The sequence below is a fragment of the Pelodiscus sinensis genome, chromosome 1, assembly GCF_052426305.1.
Source record: "Pelodiscus sinensis isolate ZL-2025 chromosome 1, ASM5242630v1, whole genome shotgun sequence".
In the NCBI taxonomy this organism is placed as follows: domain Eukaryota; kingdom Metazoa; phylum Chordata; order Testudines; family Trionychidae; genus Pelodiscus; species Pelodiscus sinensis.
The window spans coordinates 42,233,123-42,250,308 of record NC_143052.1 but is presented as its reverse complement, the minus strand read 5'-3'; the positions used below and the strand labels follow the sequence as shown (position 1 = coordinate 42,250,308).

Below are 17,186 nucleotides of genomic sequence, written 5' to 3'. Positions count from 1 at the left end.
TTTTCATCTTTTGTACAAGTACATGCTTTCTGTCATTTTTATAGGTTTAATTTAACTTGGTACACAGTGCTTTAAACCTTTAAAACAAAAAACAAACAAATAAAAGTTTTAAAATCTGGACTAGCTTTTTTCAATATTTAGTCTCTGCCTCCCCAAATAGAAGAATTAACCACATTTATGGAATACAGTTGTTACAATAGTCAGCATTGTTATGCAACCCTTGAATTTTTCTGTTTATTTCAGTTTGGTTCTGTGAAAATACCATAAAATGCACCATTCCATGCCTGTATAACTGTTTTTTATTTATTTTTTTGTAAAACCGGAAATAATATGTAAAAAAAGAAACTAAATAAACTCACTAATATTTGTTTGCACTCACCACCACTTACCCTGTTTACAGTCAATCTCCTAGCAACAGTAACTAAGAATGTTACATCATGTGGTCTTCATTGAATTTCACAAGTAAGATTTGTGTATCGTGTAAAAGGGCTTACAGACATTAATTTGAAATAAGACTGGGATAAAGCAAGCAAAACAATAGCAAAGTAGCAAAATTAAGCACTAAACAGCAACCAGAGCAGTACTCTAAAACATTCCATGAAGGTAGAGGAAAATTGTTTTGCACGGTGTGCAATGTACCAGTCAATTTTATAAGAAAGGCAAGCACTTCAGACATAGGTGAATACAAGCTGAATAGTTTTTTGTTACATTGTGACGTTTTGGAAGCAGTTGATATTAAACCAGACAGCAGAGCAATAAGGGGAATTGTTGAAAAATTCACAATACTGTTGGATTCCAGCACTGAATTTGTGGATAATTCCATCTACAAGGGGAAAGCTTGGTCTGACATATGAAACCTTTATTTTTAAATGCTGTACATCTTACATCAGGGCTGGACAAGATGCAGCCCGGGGGCTGGATCTGGCCTGAGTGACACTTTGGTCCAGCCTGCGGGCTACATCTGACCACTTTCTATTTATCGCTGCTACCTGTGCCACCAAATTTCCAGGCAGTGGCTCAGGTAGCAAGATCCTATTTAAATGCCTCATGGCTCATAGTGCAGTGTTACGCTGGAAGGTGCCAGAGTCACGAGCTTTTAAATAGTGGCAGCAATCCCAGCTGGCTGCCAGGCAATGTAATAGCGACAGGGCTGGGAGCCACAAGCCCATTCTATGTCTTTAATTCAAAGCCTCTGGCCCCAGACAACTCCAGGGGGGCTAGCCCCCAGCCACACCCCTTCTGCTCCAGGCCCTGCCCCTTTTGGGGGATGGAGCTAGCCCATGACCATGTAGCAAAATTCATTAAGTGACTCTCCCTCTGAAAATTATTGCCCTCCCCTATCTTACATGAATGGCACATTTGCTTAACTTTGTGGGGAGTCTGAGGAGGAAGATACTTTTGAAAGTAAATGAATGGTTGCTGCAAAACATGCTTTTACTGCCTGCCTTGCCAGAAAAGCTCAGAACTGTGTATTTGCGTCCCACCAATCCTTGTGATAACCACATGGAAGAACTGGTTCAATGCAGCTCTCTATCACAATGATCATACTGAGGATTAAGTTTAATTTTTTACAGAGGAGAATGGTCATGCTAGTAATTCAAATTTCAAGAGATAGTTGTCTTTGCCAGTCTGCAGCATTTATTGAAGGTCTCCAGGCTTTAAAAGAGTTTGCACTCTGAATCATGAACATGCTTACAGCTTATTAATAGCTCATAGTTCATGCTCATGAAGTCAAAAATGAAGTGCACGATCCTTTGCTGTGGGCTTTGACTCTTGCCAACGCTCAACAGCAAAAACAGTAGTCTTGGAAAGTTTAAAAAAAGTCACGCATGTACATGTACACTGACAACTTTCTGCTTTCACCAATCTGTGGTCACTTTCTTCAGTGCATGCCATGTATTTGAGCCAAATCAAGCAAAACACCTTGATATTTGAACATATGCCATTGTTTGAAGACAAAATTGCAGCACTTAGAGAGTATTGGGCTTACTGTTGAGCAGTTCAAGAGTTGAGGAATCAGGATGTTTTCCAATTCTAGATAAGCATGATGGCCAGATTCCCAGCTCTGTCAATTACCCTGAGATGCTTAGCAGTGCCAGTCAACAATATTGATGCCAAATGCTTTTCCAAAATTGCAGTAGTTTGTAAAAGGGACTTTACTAAAAAAGAATCAGTGATTTTTGTTACATAGCTTTTTATTATTTTTGTTTAAAAAATGATTGCACAATATTGATATAGAATTTCAAAATAGTTTACTATGACAAGGAAATGAACTATTGCATTAACGTTGTTGCATGTAACTGTTACACTGTAACATTTTATTGTTAAATTGTTACACAATATTTGTTGCTGTGATTGGACCTTGATTTTTTTTACCATAATTCTTCTATCAATTTTGCTTAATTTTACTGTGACAAAAATAATATCCATGCTCCATGGGAGGTGGAGCAATCTCTGCAGGGAGCTTGGACCCTCCCACCCATGGACAGAGGCTGCTTCACAGCAGCCTCCCATGCCATCCCCTCCCCTAATGGAGGCAGCAGCATGGGGTGGGGTAGGTGGCACCGTGGAGTTGGTGCTGCAGGGAACTGGCTTTTAAGCTGGCTCCCCTCAGCACCAGCTTCTTCCTGCCTGCTCTCACTGCCTCTATAGGAGGCAGCAAGGGGTGGTGGGTGGGTCTGTGGGAGCTGATATGTGTATGGAACTGGCTTGAAAACCATCTCCCCATGCATATTGGCTCCCTCCTTCCTCCCCTCCCCCTCTGCACTGCTGCCTCTGAACAGTGTGGTGATGGGGGCGACAGGCAGATCCAGTGTTTGTGGGAAACCAGCTTAAAACCAGCTCCTCATGGGCACTGGCTCCCAATTCCTCCTCATTGCTGCCTCTGTGCGTGTAGTTGATAGGATTAATTGATAAGCCTAGGTTTATCAATTTATCGTTTATTCATCTATATGCTAGCATTCCTAGTTGCTGTGCTCAGAGTCCTAAGCATCAGATCATGTTATGATTTGGCAAAGATATCTGCCCTCCACACTGATGGCACATTCTACAAGAATACGGACCTCCTTGGCAGCACTCCTGGCCAGGACCCAATCCAGGAGATCTTCAGGGCAGCGACATGGTCCTTAGTCCAAACTTTGACTTCTCATTATGCCGTTATCCAACATGCTAGAGATGATGCAGTGTTCAGCAGAGATGTGCCTCAGTCACTGATACTGTGAACTCCAACACTGTCTCTTAGCTAAGAGTTGGGAGTCATCTACTTAGAATCAACACGAGCAAGAATTCAAAGAAAATTCTCATAACTGTTCTTCGAGATGTATTTCTCAGGTCCATGCCAAGACCCACATACCCTCCTCTCTGTCAAAGTAAATGGGCAAGAAGGAATTATAGAGGTTGAGTGTTGGCAGGGCCTTATATGCAGCACCATTAAGGTGCAACTTCAAAAGGCACCTGAGCTAACCAAACCTTTTAGTGACCATGCATGCAGCACGCATACACGTGCTTGGAATGGACATGAGCAACACATCTTGAAGACCAACAGTTATGAGAGATAGATAACTGTTTTGTTTATCCTATCAATCACCTAACTAGTGCAAGATTATTCCCTATACTTAATTTAACTCCTAGAGATTTTGACTCCTACATCCATATTTGTCTGGTGCAAATGGTTCGTATCCGTTTGACCAATATTGATAGGAGATGGGCAGGAACTACCACATATCAACTGAGAAGGTTATATCAGAAATATTTTAATTATGTTTAGATTTGATGAGTGATTCAGTAAAAAGACGTGGAACATATGTATTATATATTTTGCACAACTAGCATCCTTTACATGCAATCAGTTACATTTTCCAGAAATGTCTGTCTTTCCACAGCCTGTATTTAATTCTTTTTTCCCCCAGTTAAGTAGTAAAAATTGCTGTTTTAAAAATCATCTAATCAGAGGGGAAGGAGTGGGTACATATGACACATTTCAGATATTTTTATAATGTTTTCTATGTGTAATGGACAAAAGTACAAGTGACAATTTTTCTATTTTAGTTATATGGTGGATGCAGCAGATTTAGAAAAAGTAGAAGCTTCAAAAAATGAACTACACAGCTTAATAGACAAGCCACAGTTGCATGGAATTCCAGTAAGTGTTTTTAATTTTTGTATTTATGTAGTTGTTCTGCTATGGTGTCGCTGTTATTCAAACATGAAAAAATGGACTTATTTAATTATTCTCATCTAAATTTAGACTTTATAGCCGGAAGCAGGGATTTTCAAAAGAACCTAAAGGCAATCAACTCCCATTGTACTCCTATTCCCTGAAGTCTTTCAAAATCCCAGGCTATGTGTGATGAAGGTTGGATATACCATTTGGACATTTTTTTTTATTTTTGGCAATAATAAAACATTTTCTAAAACAACTCCATTTCAATAGTATTTTGTATAAAAAAAGAAATAAAGCATTTTGAAATTCTGCTTTTATTAGAATTTGTGACAGTTTGTCACAGAGCTCTGGATTTTATCACATATATCCCAACTGTAGTGTGTATTTGTATATCTGCCAGTACAAAGTATATCTGCCTATTTGTATATAGGTCAGTACAAATGTGTAGGTGGACTGAGCCTATCACATTAATTTCACCTGAGGCATTATCATTTGGTAATAATTTTCAGTCAGTTGCAGTGTGGACCAGATTTGAACGAGTGACTCAGTACTGTTAGTAGCAATACCTTTCTATCTTTGTAGGGCTACATCTAAACTACACCCCTCTGTCAGCAGAGGGATGTAAATTAGACATATTGAAAGTGCAAAAGAAGCAGGGATTTAAATATCCCGCACTTCATTTGCGTAATGGCGGCTGCAGCTTTTTTTAAAAATGTGGCTTTTTGAAAAAAACCCAGCAGTTTAGACGGGTCATTTTCAACAGAAATGCCCCGTTTCGAAAGATCCTGTACTCAAAAAATGAGGAGTACAGGATCTTTCGAAACGGGGCATATGTGTCGAAAATGCCCCGTCTAAACTGCCGGGGTTTTTTCGAAAAGCACCGTTTCAAAAAAAGCTGCAGACGCCATTATGCAAATGAAGGCACAGGATATTTAAATCCCCACTTCATTTGCACTTTCAATATATCTAATTTATATCTCTGCCGACAGAGGGGTGTAGTTTAGCCGTAGCCTAGAGGTTAGTTAGCAGAATTCAAGCATCAAAAAACCCTCTGCTTTTACAGGCGACAAGACCTTGATACCTGCCATGAAGTTAAAATGTAAATGGAAAAAAAAGAATGCAAAAATTAATCTGTCCTCAAGCAGGATCTTGGTTTTGACAGAGAGTAATGTGAGATGGTGAAGCACCATTTAGGAAAAAGTGGAACCAAATGTTTTGTTAAAGATAATCTGCTATTTTAGAATAGGTTATCCTCAGCCTTATCTCATCCTTTACTCTGGGTACTGATAACAACAAATGAGGACATGGGGTCTGTCCATGCTGGGGATGCTGTTTTAGGAAAGAAAATAGATTGTTAAACTCTCATCCAGGATAAAGAGCAGGGCTGTTGCCTAGCACCTAAGCTTTTTCTGTAACAGCTAATTTCAGGTCTGATCCATCATTGACCTAGGAAAATGCTAGCTAACGGTGTGGAAAGGAATAGACAGGTATCTGGTACCCAAATCACTGCAATCAACTGAGTTTTACAGAATGAATTCAGGCACAATTTCTGATCCCATCCTCTCAGACCCCCTCTGTAACTTTCCTGCATGTTATTGGAACAGTCCAATAAGGAAGAGACGGTAGAGCTACAGTCGGGATTTACAAGGACTGGGATAAAAAGTAGAGAGGTCCTGTTTCAGTTTTTTTGTCAGCTATTCACATACTGTTGTGTCCCTTTGCTTTTGTCTCCTCCAACCCATATCTCCCCTCCTCCGTGCTCAGTTGGTATCTGAAATTAGCAGTGCATAACAAATGCCGCTCCTTTTGTACCACCTACATTTTCAGGTTGCAATAGTATGTTGGTTTTACTTATTATTTTGTTGAAAGTAGCTAGTATTGAGTGGTTCTTTATTTACTGTAGTTTTTCCTCAGCATAATAGTAAGACAGTTGTATTAACCTAAGAATAGCAAGGAATTAATTTGAATGTGTAATTTAATTTTAATTGGGACTTTGATTTGCAGTTGTGACGTATGTTAAAAGCAGTAATGTGACCATGATTTTACCACTCCTCTATCTCTTATGTTATCTTCCATAAAATACACAGGAAATGTATCCAGTGTTAAGTTATACATAGTGCACTTTGTATTCTTCATGCAGTAACATGAGCACAAGCATCTGCTTATTGTTTTTTTCCCCTTAGTTCTCATATCCCTTACTTCTCATCTTTTTCTAAATGGAGGAGCCTATGAAAGCTTCTGTATGAAGGGGTACTGGAGGAATGTGATACTTGCTGCTTTTTTGTATGCCTAACTTTGAAACACCTTACAATGAGTGTGATTTTCAGAATGCAAGTTCTCAGCTTTTTTGTAAAAAACAAATCCTTCTAATTAGGGATGTTAGATATCATGTATTTTAGTAATTGTGTAGCCGCAACGTTTTTTAGTGGTTTCACAGTTACTAAAATACTCTCTGGGAGCGGGGCTGGCAGCCAGTGTGTTCCTGGCTCCCAGCCCCTGGACCCACTCCTGGGGAGCCCCCTTCCATCCTGCACTGCTGCCTCTGTATCAGAGGCAAGCAGCAAGGAGAGGCAGGAGAAGCCAGTCCATGAGGGGAGCCGGTTTAAAAATCAGCTCCCCATGCAGACCAGCTCTTGCCTGCCTCCCTGCACTGCTGCCTCTGTGCAGTGACAGCCCCTTTTTGCCGGGGAGCTGAGCTCCCTGGTGACAGAGGCTGCGCCAACATCCTGCCTGCCCCCCACCCGGTGCTGCTGCCTTTGATACGTTGCTGCCTCTAATATAGAAGCAGCAGAGCGAGGGTAGAGTCAGGTGGATCAGCGAAGCCAGTGCTCACGGGAAGCCTTCTTTTAAGCCACCCTCCCAGCACTGGCTTCCGCCTGTCCTTCCTGCTACCTCTGTGTGAGGCAGCAAGGGGGGGAGGAGGGGAGACAGGCAGCTCTGCAGAGCCAGTATTCTGAGGTAGCAGGTGACTCCCCAGGAGCTGGTGCTTGTGCTTTTAAGATGGCTTCCCCCAAGCTCCAGCTCCATCCTGCCCTCCGTGAGCAGCAAGGGGGTGGGAGGAGACTCAGTGGGCGCTGGCATGTGAGGGAGCCAGCCCATGGACACTGGTTCAGAGGCAGCGGGGAGGAAGGGGGTTGTGTGTAGTAGCCTAGACTTATTGGTCAATCATTTAAACACCTATTTACTAACATCCCTACTTTTAACGTGTGTCTCAGTCTAGCACCCAAAAATCACTAGTCACTTTTGAGAATGTAGGCCATCATGTCTTAAATGTTTAAGTGTTAAAGCTAATAGAATGAACTTGTGATAGTAAATAGTTCATAAAACTAAACAAATTACATGACATTATTTGCATTAATTTGAATGTGAATTATTTCACAGGTGTTAGTCCTTGGAAATAAAAGAGACCTTCCCGGTGCACTGGATGAAAAACAGCTAATTGAGAAATTGTAAGTGGCTGGCCTATCTAAATAGCTTGGGCATTCTGAAATACAGGCAGTCCCCGGGTTACATGGATCCGACTTACATCGGATCCCTACTTACAAACTGGGTGAGGCAACCCCGCACTAGCTGCTTCCCCTCAGCAGACCAGGGAGACGCGGAGCGGCTTTTCTCAGCAGACACCTCAGCTTGAGAATAAAGGACTGAGGGAAGTGAGGTGTGGGAGAATAAAACTGAGCTCTGGAGAAATGTTTGGCTAGAGTTTCCCCTACAATATGTACCACTTCCGACTTACATCCAAATTCAACTTAAGAACAAACCTACAGTCCCTTTCTTGTACGTAACCCGGGGACTGCCTGTAATGTTGTAAAAAGGAAAAATCATTAGAAGTATGCTGCAGTGGCTATTAGCTACAGATTCTATTTTACGTTATCAGATGACTGAGGAAATCAATATTGAATCTTTCCTTCTACCTTCTCTTAGTTTCAATTGTGTAAAGTTGTTTGAGATATATTTTTACCCATCATGGGAGATGCAACTAATATAAAGAGTAATCCATTTCACGCTGTCCATTTTCCATCACAATGGGAGTTAAATGCTTTACTGGCATTACAATAGAGTAATTTGAAATGACTGTCTCTAAACTTCAGCAACTCAATATTTTTGGCATGCAACCAAAGTGCACTTTTCTAAAAAAAATTATTGAAATTTGCTTAAGCTGAGAAAGAGAAATCTACTGTTGTACAAAGAATTCCATTACAAGGATCTATCAAATTAATGGCTGTGAAAACATGCTATGATCTATTAAATCAGATCTCCCCAGTGAAATTTAGCTATATGAAGGAAGGGGGCAGGGCTGCATGCTCCCAACCAGAGGCTTCTGCCATATACCAGGGTCCATCTGCTAGTCTGTTGGCCTGGGTAGGGATGAGACTTCCTCTTCTCCTGCATGAGTGCTTTCAGGTGGGGATCAGACTAATCTCCAGGCACATCCCCAGCTGAAGAAACTCTTCAGCAAGCTTCCTGCAGCTCGATAAGTTACCCAGAGGTGGAGTGGATTTCCTCCCAAGAGCAGCCCTGTAAGAGAAGAGAAAGTCCTGTCCCTCCCATACTCTCCCAAGAACTAGCAGCTAGGAGCCCCTGACTGGGACACTCCAAACAACACAGGAGAGATCAGACCGACCCTTGGAAACCTACCCTGGCTGCAAGAAATTCTGCAGATGCTGCATTTTTAATTCAGCCGACAGTGGAGAAGTGAGGGTGGGAACCTGCAACCCCCTTTTGGGTTGGGATCCCCCTGATTACAACACTGTGAAATCTCAGATGTAAACATCTGAAACTGACTACTTTTAAGATCCAATGACCATGAAATTGACCAAAATGGACCCTGAATTTGGAAGGACCTTGCCAATACAGCAGTAATTGTGCTTAAATATGTTTCTGTGCATCAAACCATCATTTTCATTAGTGGGATGGAATCCTTTGGAAAAAGAATTCAGAGAGGAAGGATAGTCCAGTGGTTAGGGCACTAAATGGAACCCATGAGATCTCAGTTCAATTTACTGCTCTATCAAAGACTTCCTATGTGGCTTTGGGCAAGTCACTTAACCTCTTAGTTCCACATCTACAAAATGGTAATAATGACAGTACCATACCTCACAAGGGTGTTGTGAGGATAAATACATTACGGGCTGTGAGACACTCAGACACTAAATAGTTAAAGCCATATAAGTTCCTAGAAGAGACTAACAATATTATATAAGATACAGATTATTTTTCTGAGACAGCATCAACATTTATATAGGAATAATAGGTACCTTAGTTTTTAACCTAGTAAACTTTGTATGAGTGTTGTGCACATCCCAAAGATTACTGTTGAACTCCTCTGAATACTGTTGTTGCAAAATGTAATAAACTCATAATATATTTTGGTTTCTGATACAAAAGCGTGAAATTTGACCTTTAAAAATGAGGCACTGTTTCCTATTTACCACTAAGAAATATTCTCTCAGACATATGAGGGCCATTTTTTCTATTTTTCTTTATTAAACCAGGCTTAATCAGAAAGGCTTTGGAGCCCTTGAAACATTTTAACACTTTAAAAATGCACTTGTAAGTCGAGCTGTTGATTAATCACAGTAAATTCGTGCAGTTAACTCAAAATATTAATCATGATTAATCACTGTTTTAATCACACCGTAAACAATAGAATACCAATTGAAATATTTTATGTATTATCAATTACAACACAGAAAACAAAGTGTACGGTTTTTACTTTTTATTTTTATTACAAATATTTGAACAGTAAAATAATAAGAAATAGTATCTTTCCATTTCCATCACACAAGTGCTGTAGTGAGATCTCTTTATCCTGAAAGTGCAATATAGAAATGTAGATTGTTTTATAGCTGCACACCTGTTTTCACTTTCTGGTGTAATTTTAAGCAAGAAGTGGGCTGCATTATTTCCTGCAAATGTAAACATACTCTTTTGTGTGAGTGGACAAGAAATAGGACTGGGTAGACTTAATAAGCTCTTAATTTTTATATTGGTTTAGTTTTTAATTTGACTTTTGAATGTACATATTCTACATTTATAAGTTCAACTTTCAAAATAAAAGAAGTTGCAGTACAGTACTTTATTAGGTGAATTGAAATACTATTTATTTAATTTTTTACAGTGCAAATACTTTAATCAAAAATGTAAAGTGAGCACTGTACACTTTGAGTTGTATTTGAACTCAATATGTTTGAAAATATAGAAAACTTGCAAAAATATTTAAATAGGAGGTTGAATAGTCTCTCAACCTGGACTGTCTGGTCTATACCATGGATGTTGCTGAACCAGAGTATCCCAGTGGAGTGCCAGAGTCAGGAGCCCTGCTGGTGCCAGGAACCCAGCCAGGCTGGCTGCAGCAGGGAGAGCAGGGCCACAAGCCCCAGCAGCGGGGCTGGTGCTGCCAGAGTAGGGCTGGTGAGTCCAGAAACCCTGGTGGCTGAGCAGTGGTCTGCCTCGGTGTGACCAGGAGTCCGAGCAGTAGGATCACGGGCTGGTGGGGCCAGTGCAGATGCTGCCATGGCAGGACTGTTGGGGTTGGGAGCTCCAGCAGTGGGGCTGGGAGCCCTACCGTGCACTGTCGTGGCAGGGCAGCAGAGCTGGTAACAGGTGGGGAGCCAACTGGGAGGCTAGGCCAGGAGCAAAGCTGGGCTGGGGAGCCATTGGCAGGGAGGGCCAGAAATTACTTCCCCTTTTCGGGTCCTGAGGGTGCTGGTCCAGGGAAGTCCAACCTGTAAATTATATTTTATTATTGTTTAATTGCACAGTTAACTTACAGCCCTAGTTCTAAGTATAATGAAAGTTTTAAAGTTGCATATCAGAGGTTAGAGTCTTGGCCCTTGGAATACAAATTTGCAAGCATGTAATTTATTGGATTGTGTGGAAAATGCTTGGCTCAGGTTTTGTAGAGTAATAAAACTACTTAATAGAATTTTCTTTCTGCAGAAACCTTTCAGCTATTCAAGACCGAGAAATCTGCTGCTATTCTATTTCCTGTAAAGAAAAGGATAACATAGGTAAGCATGTTATTTTGACAATGCTTTCTGTATATTACTTGCATTATAACCTAGGTTTTAATGGGGAGTGAGTATCCTACTTCTTTAGGTAGCTTTGAAAATCTGTTTACCTTTATAGTTGGAGAAGTTTTGACCCGAGCTTGGTATAAAATCACATCCTTCTAACCCAATCTAGAAATTTTAGGAAGCAAATGGACTAGTCATCTGGAAAGATTCATTTATTCAGAAAATCATTACCTTAGTTTAACTGAACCCTTGAAGATGCATCTTAAACATATATATATTAGACAACTTTGGTTCTTTAACCCTGTTATTACCAGGATAGACAGATACCAGTATGTTATCTATTAGTTTACTACAGTCGCTCTCCAAGTTACGAGCAAGTTACGGACCAACACTTAGTCTGTAACTTAAAGTGTTCGTAACACTGATCCCATAGAGTTACATGGCGACGGCGCTGTTTGTAAGCGCGGCTCACCGTTCACAACTCGGATCTGCATTTACAACCGCTTTCATCGTAAGTGCGGATGGTCATAAATGGAGGTGATTGTAACTCGGGAAGCAGCTGTAGATGATATGTAATAAACTTGAGATGGATAGGCATTGTCTCTGTAGGCAGCTGTCAAGTAGATGTTACCCCGAGGAACTGTTGCAGACTTTTAGGCTTTAAATTTGCTTTATTGGAATGCCCTTGAGTTTGGATACCACTTCTCCAGACTCATTATTTAAATATTGGATGTTTTTCCATTTGTTAGCAAAATAGTGCCAGATCCTCAGCTGGTGTAAATCAATGGGGACTCCAGGGGAATTATATATATTTAGTAAAACAAAAAAAGCAGTCATGTAGCACTTTAAAGACTAACAGGATAGTTTATTAGGTGATGAGCTTTCGTGGGGCAGACCCACTTCTTCAGATCATATTCTGAAAGTGAATTGGCATGACCATTATATAACAGAGGGATACAATGAAAAAAGTAAACAAATTACAAACTAATGAATCAGCTACATAGAACAATGTATGTTTGTTCTATGTAGCTGATTCGTTAGTTTGTAATTTGTTTACTTTTTTCATTGTATCCCTCTGTTATATAATGGTCATGCCAATTCACTTTCAGAATATGATCTGAAGTAGTGGGTCTGCCCCACGAAAGCTCATCACCTAATAAACTATCTTGTTAGTCTTTAAAGTGCTACATGACTGCTTTTTTTGTTTTACTAAGATCATACTAACACGGATACCTCTCTGTTATATATATTTATACCAACTAAGGAGTTGCTGGACTCTTCTGCCATATATATAGCTGGAGCAGAGCAGAGCAAGGAGATATAACACTGTGTCCTTGGCAGAGCAATAGAAATGATTACCTTGCAGTAACCCAGTACTCCCCCACCATCCCAATACTCTAGAGCCTGATATATGGTAAGGGAAGCTGTGAGAATTCCCATATTGAGCATATCACATCTGGGAGTGGGTCACTTGTAAAGAATCCAAAAGAGTAAACTACCTGTGAAGATCTTGGCCTTGAAACATACCCCAGTAATGACTGCTCACATCTCAAATTAATGCAGACTGTAGCAGTTTTTGTTTCTCCTCACTTCTGCAACTTTTGCTCTGCACAGGGGAACAAAGAAAACTACTATCACATTAGCACCTTGGAGTTATAGTCAAAGAAAAGCAAAATTACAACTCTTCTCCTTTTGTTGTATGCAATATCTTAGCCATGTTGGTCCCAGAATATTAGAGAAGCAAGGTAAGCGAGGTAATACCTTTTACTGGATCAAATTCTGTTGTCCAATAAACGCTTGTCTCTCTCAGCAGCAGAAGTTGGTCCAAGAAAAGACATTACCACTCTCAACCTACCTCTTTTTTTCTGGAGATCAGCCCTATAAACTGCTAGTCAGCGTGTCATAATTGTGGTGATGATGCTGTTAGATCCCAGAGAATAAATAGATGCAAGAACAGGGGACTAGAAATGTTTGAGCATTCAAATCCTGTGAAGAATGGAAAAGCGATGAGGGCTGAAACCTCACCTGAGAAGCTGGTCAAGTAGAAAAAAATGATAGCCCTGGAAACACTTCCTAGATCACAAGCTCAGCAGAGCCATGCTACTAGAATCTGTCATCTGTCACTTAAGCTACTTCTACACTTCATGCTTATTTTGAAATAAACTATTCTGGAATAATTATTCCAAAATAGCTTATTTTGAAATAGCATGTCTACACTGCAGGGAAGCCTCACAATTAGTCCAAAGCAGGCTTCCCTAATGTAGACATGCTATCTCGATTTAGAGCCCCAGAAGGCACTGGGAAGGAATAACTTCAAATGGCCCTGGTGAGAGGCTATTTTGAAATAGCAGCAGTGGAGCATCCGCATACACCTTATTTCGAAATAGCTGTTTCAGAATAGGTGTTATTCCTCGTAGAATAAAGTTTGCAGATTTTGGAATACGTCATCTGTTATTTTGAAATTATTTCAAAATAACAGAATGGCTGTGTAGACGCTCGCATTGTTATTTCAAAATAACGTTAGTTATCTTGAAATAATGATGCGTTATAGATGCACCCTAATATACTATGTGGTCCTGGGCAACTACCATTTTGGTTTAGAATCCAAGTATATGGTTCTGCCTTGATTAACTATAGCCCAGAACTACCTGAAACATCTCCATAAAGATACTTAATTACCTCACCTCTTTGAGGAATGAAATTACTTCCTCACTATACCCCCGATTGACTCTTAAGTTATTCTTTCTAGACACCGTGTCATGCTCTGCATATGTCCTTGTAAACTGCTCCATTTCTATCAGGTCCCTTCCTGTTTCACACACTGCCACCACCTCACCTTGTGACACCTAATTAAACAAACCCTTCTGCACTTGGCTCACTCATTCCTAGTCTGTTTCCTCAGCCTGGTTCTGAAAAAGGTTGCCTAACCTTTTTTTTTTTTTTTTACTTCCAGTGTGGCTTTCAGCTTACTTGCAATACTGGACCTTTTGTTATAGCTCTGTGCAGATACAAATTTCTACCTACAGAAGCAGATGTCCGCAGATGGAAATCGGTATCTCCTGATCCACAGATCTCTGCTCCTAGGAGACACTGCAGCCAAAGGAGAGGACCATGCTGCTACTGCTCCAAGGAGCCAGCACCCTGAACCAGCAGCTCCTCCCAGTCAGGCAGCTGTGCCACTGCCAACCCTGCTATCAGCTGCTTCTTCTGTCTGGGGACTTACAGCCCCGCTGGTGGTGGAGCTGGAGCTGGTACAGCTGCACAGTCAGGAGGAGCTGTGGGCACATGGCGCTGTCTCCCAGGAGTGGCAGCATCATGTTACTCTCCTTTGGCTGCAGTGTCTCCTGGGAGTAGAGACCTGCAGATCAACAGATACAGATTTCTGTCTGCTTATATCTACATCCACATGTGATCCAATACACATGCACAGTTTATGCATGTGAATTGTATCTGTACAGAACATACTCCTTAACTCTAATCCTGGATCGCAGCCTGTGTTGAAACTTCTGCTTTATTTAATTCCTTTCTGGACTTTGCAGTTCTCGTTTATGGTCATCTTGAATTTTTATTCCTTCGACCTATGTACCACAATGTGGTTTAGGGTATGTCTGTGCTGCAGTTAAAAACCTGTTTCTGGCCTAGGCCTGCTGACTCAGGCTATGGGCTGCTGTATTGGAATGTAGATTTCCAGGCTTGGGTTGTAGCCCAAGCTCTGGGACCCTCCCATCTCACAGGGTCTTAGGAGCCCCGAAGTCTTCACAGCAGTGAAATAGCTCCACAGCCTGAGCTCCGTGAGCTTGAGTCAGCTGGCTAACTGGAGTGTAGACCGGGGTGGGCAATCATTTTCGAGTGGGGGCCACTCCAAGAAATTGGAATGTGGTCAAGGGCCACATTCTTCCAGAATATTAATGGAGGAGATGCGGGGTCTGGGATGGAGATTGGGTGCAGAAGGGAGCTTGGGGTAAGGGATTGGGGTGCAGGAGGGAGATGAGTCTGGGAGGGAGTTGAGGTGAAGGAGGCGGTTGTTACTTAGGGCAGGGGGTTTGGGTGATCTAGGGTAGGAGGGGATTATGATCTGGGGCAGGAGATTGGGGTACCAGATCTGGGAGGGGGTATGGGTATCAGAGGGGGACAGAGGGTTTGAGTATGTTGAGTGGGAAGGGGCAGAGGATTGGGGCAGGAAAGGGCGGGGGTGCCAGAAGCAGGCTGTGGCCAGGAGACTTACATGCCAGCTGCCAAACTAGCCTACCTGCCTGCAGAGCTAAGGCTTGCAGAGCTTAAAATGTTTCCCAGCCAGCCAGCCTGTTTGGCTGGCCATGCGCTTCATTGAATAACTGAGCCAAGGTGAGGGGGAATGCTTCTTCTTGGCTGCCTATTATTCAAACAAGCAGCTCCCATTGGCTGGTTTCTGGCCAGAAACCATCCAATGGAATTGTGTTGGAGGCGGGACGTCTCCTGAAACTTCCTCCATCCCTTCCAATTTCTAAACAGAAACGGAGCCTTGCAGCCACGTTTCTGCATGGCAGGTGGGGCTTGCGGAGCAAGCAGGGGAGCCTGCCTGGGACTCACTGCTGCCTCTGAGGGCCGGTTCCGGTGGCTTGGCAGGCCGGATCCATCCTGCAGGCCGTAATTTGCCCAGACCTGGTGTAGACATACCCTTTTAGAGGACTTCAGTCTCTAAGGTTATCAGTTCACCTTTCACAAATACTAAATACATTTAATGAAAACAAAAGCAACAAAAAAGCCCAATCATGAATCAAACTGCATTTTGAAATAGATATAAAGTTATATGTGAGGGTTCTGGTTTTTTATTTTAACAACCGGCTAGCATTTTCATGTTCCTTCATAGATTATTTTTTATCTGTCTTTGCAGACATAACATTACAATGGCTTATTCAGCACTCCAAATCAAGGCATTGTTGAAGAAAACTTTTGCTGAAGATTACTTTTCATTCCAAATCACACTGTCCTCCATCTGCTATACACTACTGGAAAAAAAGGAATGAAACTAAATACTACCCAGGACTCACTTTCACTAGATTTGTTAACAAATGTAAAATTTCAGTCAATGATGGCCTTTGAAAAACAAACATACATACATCCAGAATGTTTGTCTGTCTGTCCTAAAAGCCTGTTCAGCCTAAAACGGAAAAAAAATTATGCATGTGAATTGTCAACAGTTTAGTAATTTTTTTTAATATGAAGCTGAATAAATTGCACAGTAGAAACTGGTGTGTCTTATTGTAAGGTGTATTAGAGAGATGATGTATAAACATATGCACACAATGTTTATAGTTATGTTTCTATTCATTTTTATTTTCTCAAATATTCAAAACTTTCATTTTTTCCAAAAAGTATATATTAATTAAAAAGTTGTTAATATCCAGATGTAGAAAAGGGCTGTTTAAGACTTTTCAAATTTATGATCTGGTACCCTAGTCTCATCACAAGTATGAATGAGACTCAGGCCAGGTCTACATTGGCTGAGAGTATAAATGTAAGATACTCAGTTCCAACTATGACAGTTGCATAGATTGAATTGACATACCTTACATTGATTTTCAAGGGTGGCCCCACAGCAAAAGGTCAATGAGAGAAATGCTGCCATTGACTTCCCTTACTCCTTGTGACTGCGAGGACTACCATAGTTGACAGGAGTGTCATCAGTGTTCAATTTAGCAGGTCTTTACTAGACTCACTAAATCAAATGCCGGAAGATCAACCGCTGCAGTGTCAATCTCTGCAGCAGAGAAGACAAGCCCTCATACTCATTTGTCTGTTTTATTAAAAAAACAAAACAAAAAACACTTTCCCTATGTTGTGGAAAATGCCAGCCCATACCCTTGTAGCAGACATGGAGTTTGACTACAGCGAAAGTGGTAGTGTCTTACCTCATGGATAGGAAAGGATGCCAGGGCTTCATACAGGGTGATAGATGTATTACATCCCTACAACTATTCCCCATCAGCACCAATAGGTAGAGGAACAGGAGTAAGGTGACCCAC

The 17,186-nt window shown here is 41.3% G+C and overlaps 1 protein-coding gene across 1 annotated transcript in view; it reads left to right on the top strand.

Annotated features, from left to right (window-relative positions):
- LOC102459475 (ADP-ribosylation factor-like protein 8B) overlaps nucleotides 1-16,409 on the top strand; it is a 41,170-nt gene extending 24,761 nt beyond the window's left edge. The window contains exons 4-7 of the mRNA XM_075928468.2: nucleotides 4,048-4,141; nucleotides 7,544-7,611; nucleotides 11,105-11,175; nucleotides 16,055-16,409. Of these exons, the coding sequence (XP_075784583.1) occupies nucleotides 4,048-4,141; nucleotides 7,544-7,611; nucleotides 11,105-11,175; nucleotides 16,055-16,104 (283 nt within the window). The 3' untranslated portion in view covers nucleotides 16,105-16,409. The remainder of the gene's footprint in view (nucleotides 1-4,047; nucleotides 4,142-7,543; nucleotides 7,612-11,104; nucleotides 11,176-16,054) is intronic.
- Nucleotides 16,410-17,186: the final 777 nt, after the last annotated feature.